The sequence below is a fragment of the Frankliniella occidentalis genome, unplaced genomic scaffold (assembly GCF_000697945.3).
Source record: "Frankliniella occidentalis isolate FOCC.00 unplaced genomic scaffold, Focc_3.1 Scaffold16, whole genome shotgun sequence".
Classification (NCBI taxonomy): Eukaryota; Metazoa; Arthropoda; class Insecta; order Thysanoptera; family Thripidae; genus Frankliniella; species Frankliniella occidentalis.
Window position 1 is genome coordinate 25,470 of NW_026267146.1, and position 9,413 is coordinate 34,882.

Genomic DNA, 9,413 nt, shown 5'->3' on the forward strand with positions numbered 1-9,413 from the left:
CAAACACAAGTTGAGATATACCAATTTGTTCAAAAGTCGAAATTTTGAACTTTGAACACGATTTGAGCCGATCGGCACGGTGGGATTTTGTGGGACTTTTGGCTAGGCACTCCTTAGACATGCCTAAAACGATCCCCAAAGTTTGGTACTGTTCGGAATTTTGTCTAGGTAAGGGGGTGTTTTTGCACAATTTGACTGTACTATGGGAGCTCTCCTGAACTACTACCTCCTCAGCTACCCCCGCAACACATGGGCCGGCTGGGTCCCGCCTATCCCTTTGCGTGGACCCTCGGAACCAGGTAGCCAATCCACCACCGCCGCAACATCTCCTCAGAAAAGCTCGCTCCTGGCTGTGTCTCTCTATAGCTACTGTCAAATAGAGCCACACGAACCCTGAAATTTGAAATCCTGCTTGAACGAACGTCCCCTGCTGGTGAAGAGTTTCCAAAAGGTGACAATATGTGCCCAGCTCTCCCTCAGCAGACTTTTATCTTGAGTCAGCCAAATTTGTTGCAGAAAGCTGCAGGCTTTTGTAGCTATACTGATACCGTAAAAGGGGCTAATTTGGACCATGCGGGGTAATATGGACCACTCTCGTTCCCCTCCTGCTCGGATAGTGCTGCCACCTATTGGTGGCCGTTCGAACTATTTCTCGACGCCGCAATCTCGTAATAAGGTCTCGCGCGAAGTGTAGAACGGCGGCAAACTGGTTACCGGAGGCAGTTCATAGGTAAAAGTTCGATTTTAAACTATTTTTTAAGTATCACGTTTTATCAATTTCGCTACATCACCGTACAAACTTCTCCTGTGGCGATAAATATAAGCATGTCAGACCCCAGACACTTATATTTTCTTATCGAGACATGCTTTGAGGTTAACTCATTCAAATGGGAACCTAAAGGGATGAGAATTTCACATTTTATCGCACTTTATCTAAAATATTGTAACTTTATAGGCTAATTTGGACCACCCTAAAAAAGCCTTAGCTCAGGTATCCCGTGATGACATATGACGTGTGGCACGTCTCCAGAAGCGTTTTTACGCGTAGATTACGTTTTTGGCTGAGTTTTTTTTTAAAAATTCGCATCCAAAAGGCTGAAACTGAAAATTTCCCTTTTTGCACCATTTCCCCATAAGAGTTCTATGTTAAACTTAGACAGCCTGGCGGGACCTTTTCCCGTGGTCCGATCAAGTCGCCAGTGGGCTCAAAAATCTTGTATTTTGACGTGGCACTACAGGCCCTCGCGATTTTAAAACTTCGTGCAAAACACCGTCCTCTAATACAAGGGTGGTCGAAATTACCCCTCATTGGGGGGTTATACGGACCACTCTTTGCTCCTCCATAACTTGGGATCCAAATGAACTAAAATTATGTACTTTGCGGGAAAACACGCCTTAAGGATGCCAGAACTTAAATATTAGCCCCCAACATGATAGTCTCTATAGGGACAAAGTAATTCAGAAAAAAGCTCGAAAAGTGATCCAAATTAGCCCCTTTTACGGTACCCTCTGAGGAAAACCGCTCAGCGCCTCCGCGGTTGGGAAAAAACGCTCAGCTCACTACCGCCGGGGGACAACCGCTCAGCAGGCTGGGTGCCCCCGACAACCGCTTAAGTCGCTTTTTCATCGAAAATGTTATATTGGTATCATTTGAAAGAGAATTTTTACCTCTTTCGAATGATACCAATATTACATTTTCGATGAAAAACCCAGTCCTAAAATCCCATGCGCTACATGGAATTCCATGAACACTATTCCATGGCAGAAGGACCGTTTTCCATGTGTGGCTGTTCACTTTCCATGTCGAGCCTCTTTCCCATGAGGAAACGGCTTGGCCCTCCATGGAAATTTATTTCCCCATGGAGTTGGAACTAACTTTCCGTTTGACGTATCATGGAAATAGTGCATATGCTACCATGGTGTGTCTTTCACCATGGTGTTGGTCTCAACTTCATGGAAAAACAAATTCCCATGAAAGTTGAGAAAGCTGTGAAATCTGTGTTTAATTGAATATCGGTCCAAAATTTGGTGGCTAGCACCTCGGTCGAATTTTAGTATGGCCATTTTGATCTCATACAAATTTGAGCACTTTTTCCTGCTATCTCGCAAACGGCCGTAACTACGTTGAAACAGACAGCGGATTCGGCTCCGCCTCAGTTCTGATCCCCCGAAAACATGCTCCGTAATCATCTGTAAGACTGACTTTGACGTAGGCAACAGACTCTGCTCTTTGCTTTACCATGGTAAAGTTGTCCATGGGCTTAGTATTGTTGCATGGAGACCTACACCATGGAGTTTTAATACATGCCCATGGAAAACACTCATGGAAAAGCGGCAAAAAATACATGGAAAGTTCTCCTTTGTTCCATGACGTTCCATGACAACCCATGGGTCATGGAAAGCACCATGGGATTTTAGGACTGGGAAGCGACTTAACTAATGCCCGGAAGCGCCCAGCCTGCTTAGCGGTTGTTCTCCGGTGGTAGTGAGCTGAGCGTTTCACCCAGCCGCGGAGGCGCTGAGCGGTTTTCCTTAGGGCGAACACTTTTAGCTACTTTACCAGCTAATATCAGTTGCAGTCAACTGTAGGTAGTTTACTGTGTGCATTTCTTTTAAAACGCCACAAGCTTCATTATTTACAATGTCTTGTAATTAATGAATGCGGGTGGTTTGGGCAGTCGAGTCAACTAGTTGAGTTTTCACTTAACACTGGCTGTAATGTGAATAAACATAACACAGATAGTTGTGGTTAGAATAAAAGGGTGGGGTGTTCTCATGGTGGTGCCACACTGCTACATTACTTAGCAAAACTCGGAGGACCGCATGGTCCTGCTTCTTAAAGGTACACCCTTTTTTGTGGGTGTGGGCGCTGCGTAATGTGTTTGGTGTGGTGTGTGATACTCAGAATTCTATATTCATCTTCTGGGCCACCTTAGTACTTGCTACAGGTTAACGCGTTTTCGTCTCAATGGCAGTGGACAGTGCTGCTCAACGCGTACGGTATTTTCACCTTCGTCACTTCATCGGCTGGCGCAGAAACCTCGTCCGCGAGGCAGTTTAACTTTCGAATCACTATCACCATCTGGTCTGGCCTAGCCGGTGTGCTTATACAGCGCAAGAGGAAAATGATCTTCAGTATTATCCAATTGGTGGCGGATGTGGCTGACCGCGCGTACCGTCTCACCGACAAGCAAGGCAAGGTAATGGCAGTAGCCACTCTAAATCAGAGGGAAAGAGTCCCGAGTCTGGTAAGACGAATGCTACCGGAACCAGACTGACCTCACGTATGAGGCGTGGTCAGCGTCGAGGGTTACCAATCCGCAGTTCTGAGGTTCGAAACCGGGCAAGGTAAGGTAAAACAGTAAGAATTAATCAATTCAATGAGTTACAATCTAGATAACGATCCACCACAGAGAAAGAAGAAAAGCGCCAGAGGAAGAAAGTGCAGAATAATTTTTGAATTTGAAGGTTGCATTTTAAAAATCTAATAATAAATATCTAGATGTCATCTAAAGGGCATCCAAATATAGACGTCTACTGATAGACGTCTAATAGATGCCTCCAGAGACAATCAAGACGGTCTAATAAACGTCTACCGAAGACGTCTAATACACAACTTGCCGTCTAGCGGTAGATGTCTATTAAATATCTAAGAGACGTCTATTTTCTCTAAGACGTCTAACTAAAGATCCTTCCACCCGGGATGGCCACGCGCGAGCATGCAACCCGCCCACCCGCCTGGATGCGGTACAGTATAAGCAAAATAAAGGAAGGGGTCTGTGGACCACCCGGCATTTATAACCTATATAAACAGAGGTGTCTAAAGTTTACAAAAAAAATATTTTTTTGCAGTTTCCTGAGAGGAAACTCAGCAAAGTAGAGCCCTTTGGGCAAAAATTTCGTCCGATTCTCTATCTTTAACGATTTAGGCGCCACAGGGAGTTTTTGACGTAAACAAGCGAAACAATGTACAACCCTGCATGCTTAGTCGAAGTGACGGGAAGTTGACGGGCCGGAGGCCCGTCTCTTTGTGTACATTTTTGCACTACCCGACTCGGGTGTCAGCTCCGCAGGCCTAGGTAGATGTATGCCAGGCGCGTCGCAGCGCAACAGTGTTTCGTGAGATATCGCGAAGCCTGTTACGCGAGACGTGGTCTGGCGTACATCTACCTAGTCTTATCTTTTACTGTAGCAATGAGTAGACCCCTGACCTACATTACGTACAGCGCTCTCCAGTGTACATAAAAGTGTACTTGAAAGTGTTGTACTTGCTAACCATTATAAGTAGTGGTATTAAGTGAAAATGCAGTTTCAATACAGTTCCGTATACATTTTTAGTTCAGTAGAAACAGCACTTCAATCTTCTCATCTAAACGACAGTAACAAAGCAGTTCTAATGCAGTCTTAAGTGCACCTCGGTGTGCAGATGGCACTAAAGCAGCGTTTACAAGTTGCTCTCTAATTTAAAAACTCTCATATTGCACTGCCAACCGTAGTAACCGACTGCAAACACGTATGCAACAGTAGCTTCAAGCACACTTTGACTACTGATCCTTTCGCGCAGGTGTTTTTGTTTTCGACGTTAGTCTTTATTCTAAGGATCCACCGATTTTAAACAAACTAATCACAATTAATAATAAGTATACGTGTGCAGCGTTATAATAAGCTAACACATCTACGCAGGCCGCGATGGAAGTTTCTGCTGCGCATAGCCGGGTCCACACCAAAGTGTTCCTCTGGTACGGCGGGGTTCTTCAAGTGGCAGCTGGCGGAGTTCTGCTCGTAGAGCGAAGCAAGTTTGCCGAAATTCTTCTCACAGCTGCTTGCGGTACTCAGTCATCCGGCGCAACAGCTTGAAATTCCAATTATTGTTGAACGTATAGGAACAGGCACACCCGCCATTCCACCAAACGAGGACGGCAAAACCTGCAGGTTTTGGCGTACATGGCGGGATTGATTTCTAGGCTGACGATTTGAAGAAGCCGCCCAGCTTCGATTCTAAGACGAATTCCTTGGAAAACAAGCTTGGCACCCTATTGGAAATCATATAAACCCTGCAAAATATTGGTTTGCAGCAGTAAATTCGTTGTGTCCTATCAATAGAAGGTTCTAAACGAATTTTAATTCGTTTCTTGTGGGGCGAAAGAAAGTACAGGTAGGACAAATAGTCTCCGGATATTTTCGATCGGGCCATTTTGAACCCTTATTTTTAGCCCACTCTACAGAAGCGGGATTAGGCCATTGTCCCTGTTTCTGTCCGTTTCCCAAGAAAGACGTGTGCAAGAGGTCTGAATTTTTTGGGTAAGATTGATGTCACTTCTGGACAACGAAACGGTTGATGCAAATCCTGCCAATAACTATCCCTAAAGGCGTAAAGGGGGTAACAAAGAAATAGGGGTAGTTCAAGAAGTGAGAAGTTTTCTTTTTATGGTTTCCCAAAAGGAAACTCGTGAAAGTAGAGCCCCTTGGGCCAAAATTTTGTCGGTTTGCCCCTCTCAATATTTAGGCGCGAGAGCTAGTTTTTTCCAGTCGAAAGGGCCCCAAAACAAGATTTCTGATTGTGGACGTTGATATAGCCCTTCCAAGGATGAATCACGAAATACGAAACCTATGAACTAAAGTTTCGTCCGTTTGTCTGTATCTCTCACTGTTAAAGTACTAGAGGTAGTTTCTCCAATTGAAATGGACCCAAAACAAAATTTCAGAGCTGGCTTCTTTGATATAGCCTAATACAGGGTTATTTCACACAATTAAATATCTAAGCAGAGCGATAGGTTCAAAAAACAAAACAAAATTCGAATGAAAAGAGTAGGCTTATTTTATGGACGCGTGCGTTAACATGAACGCGGTAAAAATGACCGTGTGCATGACCTCGAGGGGGAAATCACTCCAGATGAAAGTGTACGAGTTAGTACGTTAGTACACGTTAGTACATCCTACTTTTAGAGCAATTTTTCATAATTTTTGCAAAATGTTGTCATTACGGCACTATTACGCTTGATTTCTACCATTAGTACGCGTTATTACGCCGTTAGTACAAGTTAGTACGGGCCTGGGTGTACGAGTTAGTACGCAAGTGATTTCCCCCTCGCATGACCTTTCCGAGCACCGTCCCGTTGAACATCCCTGCATGGGGGAGTTGCCTACACATCGGATCACAGGCCGTGAGAATTTGGGGTTTAGGGCCTGGTAGAGGCTAGACCCCTTACCAGTCTACTGCTGCCTAAGGAATGTTTGGAGGAGGTGGGGGCAGTAGTCTAACCAGGTGACCCCTTTTACTCCGTCCGTAAACTCTTGCGCGCAATATTTTATGGGAAAACGAAGCAGCTTTAGTAACTCCCAAAATGGCATTCGTTTAGAGCCTGATAAGTACGTGATTTAATGCTGAAAATCGATTAAAGATCTCATGGATATTTGTAGAGAAAATGTGCAACAAGAGATTTAAAAAAAAAATGCAGTTTAGAGTAGAATCCCCCTGTTTATCTAAGTTTTTTTCTATTTCAGCCTTTTTGTTGTATGGGGGGTGGTAGAGCTGATTATTTCGTTTGGTGGAAGGGTGGGTCTTCTAACTTTGACATCCGGTAACTATGGTCTTTTTACGATGTTGTAGGTCCGGAAGTAGCGGAAAGCAGCTGGTACACAGCGGCTGTAGCACTGGATTACCTACAAATACTCGTTAACGAGTATAACGCGCACATAGATTGCACCGCCGTCTTTTTGTCGCTGTCCTGCATTTCCATGCTGACGCGGTCTATACCTGCAGTACAGGCGGAGATCAACCGCGGTGTTGAGGTGCGTATAGCAAATCGAGTATTACGGATGAGGAGGTGTATTATTCGTAAATTTCAAGAGCGAGTATATGTCCTTGCTTGGTACTTCCGCGGACCGCGGCACTGTCATTACATACGTCATTCCTCAAGAAGGCAGTTCACTTGGTTGAATCCGGACCCCCCAAAAATGCATTGCTTCCTGAACTGTTACATTACTATACCATATACATACCATATACTAGTTTATTTCAGTGAAACAATAGTAGCACTTACAAATCCACACGTCTCCTATTAAACATTGCTGTCTTAAATTTAAAGACAGAACCAGAACCGGTCTTGGTCACATGATAAAACGTTATCATGGTAACATTGGTTTTTCCAGTGTCCAGAGTTAAATATCTGAATATCTGCAACTACGAGCAACACAGCGGGGTTCAGTTTGCGTAGCACATCTACTTAATAGTCCTTGGCCCCATCTCCTCTTCTGCTGTCAAGGGCGCCAGTCTAGGGATTAGCGCCAGCGCCCAGCCGGGGTTTCCTGGAAAGGAAAAATACCTGCCGACGATGGGCTGTCCAGGCTAGAGTCCTATATTTGGGAGAGGTCCGTGACCGGAGGCGCTAGCTCTGATTGGCTGAGAGGGGTCACGTGGGTAGCTAATCCGCCATTTTGTATCCAAAAATTGCAACCCGTAAAAATTAACTCATACAATTATTTGGGTAAGACACGCTGACACTTGGAACTTTAATACAGGTAATTTTGTGAGAAAGCAGTATAGTATGTATGAGGATCAACCAAATCATGAGAGCAATTCTAAAATAATCATTTTATAGTCAACTTGTGAGTTTTACGTTGGCAGAACTGTTTCGCCGTTGCTCGAGCTCACTGTTAAAAATAACTGTCACCTGACGACATACTGCGGGATTGACACCCCTGTTATGTGACAGAAATGTTGTTTTCATTTGAACACTCTCGAAACTTGTGATATTCGGCCCATATTGGCCCACAACAAAAACTACAACGTTTTACTTTGCTGTACATTTACAAGAAAAGAGAAGTTAATTTTGTTAGCAGCACATTTCGTTCCAATACAGGAGACTCGTATTATTACAACTTTTCTTTTACAGGAGCAAAACAAAGTAACTGCTTTTGGTCGGAAACTTTGTTTCCGAGATTTTCATGAACGTTGCTTTTTTACAGTAACGCCTGTAAAAATACAGTCCAGTGAGGTTAGCTGCTTTGCTCGTTCTCGGGCTGTGGGGATCGTGGCGAAAAAGTAATGTCATGTGTAGAAAGCTTAAAATATGTACATAAATCGGCTCGCCTACACTCCCTAACTAATTTGAACGGTTTGGGAATTATGAGCGTCAAAAGCTCCGAGCACCGTGCCACCCGCCAGCCGCGCATGAGCACAGCGCACGAGGATGCACCGCTGTTGGCGGGCGGCGGGGGGCAGGGCGAGGGGGCTGCAGGGAGGGGGAGGACGGGGCTCCGCGCGCCACCATTTCGTATCTATTCGCGGCTCTCTCCCACATATAGGACTCTAGTCCAGGCGAATCGAAAGTGAACTGGGGTCGCTCATGTTCGTCTCGGAGCGACCTAAAAGCATACGCAGTTCGCTCTGTCAGCGCATAGAGCGACCGGATGATGGACATAGGGTAAGGTGCCCTAATGTGGCCACTGTCTATTGATGGCCACTTTTCTCGATTTCCAGCCAATTTGGTCACATTACAATCTTGGACTTGAAGTTGTTGTGTTCTAGTAAGGTCCCTACTTGGGCATGATAAGCCAAACTACTTCACATCGTTGTCTACATTTCAAGAAAAAGGGGTGGCCACCATTGGGCAGGCCCATTCTTAAGGTGGCCATCATAGGGCATCTTACCCTAGGCAGCTCCGGCGCGAACCTCCGACGATCCTTGGCGATACGTCGCTCAGGAGCCTGACAAACCTCGGCGACCCATTGGCGCCCCGAGCGCGACCCTCCGCGAACCGATAGCATACCAAAAGCAAAAGCGTACCAAAAGCATACGAAAAGCAACCGAAAGCAAACAAATCTTTTTTGGGTGACCTTCTTGTTAAGCATAAACCCTTCTCGAGGCCGCTTATAGAAATAATCTGAGGCTTACATTGCAGAGAGGCCATTGCCAGGAATGGGCGCCGCTACAAAGTCAGCTATCGCGCGCTGGCCGCGAACTTGAGGAGACGTTCTCCGATCTTCTCCCGCATGTTCTGATCTCTGCGTATTTCACACCGCTTCTCGCCGTAGTCGAGGTGAGCGCCCAAAAAGCACCCCCCACTAGGGCTCTCACTTACCCGGAGAACCGGAGAATCGGGTTACCCAGGTACCCACCCGCCCGAGTAATACCCGTCAATGCGGGTAGAACCTGTTCCGGGTGGGTAGCACCTGCTGGTACCCTGGTACCCGGTTCCGCGGGTAAGGCCGGACTACCCTGGTCTGGTCCCGTACTTCCCTAAAATAGTCGCGGTCCGCGGCTATTTGCTTGTTTCAAACGGTGGTGCGTAGTGCCGACTTGTGATTCCCGACGCAGCCTTCCAAAGTGTTCACTCAATGGTAATTTTTTTTCTGTTGTCAGAAGTTTTGACAATGTGCAGGTAATAATATTAATACCTACATAATACCTA

The 9,413-nt window shown here is 45.6% G+C and overlaps 1 protein-coding gene across 2 annotated transcripts in view; it reads left to right on the forward strand.

The window, feature by feature from the left end:
• The window catches only part of LOC127748852 (uncharacterized), a 20,066-nt gene extending 10,676 nt beyond the window's left edge, over positions 1-9,390 (forward strand). The window contains exons 3-6 of one of the 2 annotated variants that reach the window (XM_052264125.1): positions 2,976-3,200; positions 4,684-4,828; positions 6,611-6,792; positions 8,904-9,389. In XM_052264125.1, the coding sequence (XP_052120085.1) occupies positions 2,976-3,200; positions 4,684-4,828; positions 6,611-6,792; positions 8,904-9,245 (894 nt within the window). In that variant the 3' untranslated portion in view covers positions 9,246-9,389. Of the gene's footprint in view, positions 1-2,975; positions 3,201-4,683; positions 4,829-6,610; positions 6,793-8,903 lie in introns of both variants that reach the window. The other variant, XM_052264124.1, reaches the window with a different exon arrangement.
• The last annotated feature ends 23 nt before the right edge of the window (positions 9,391-9,413 follow it).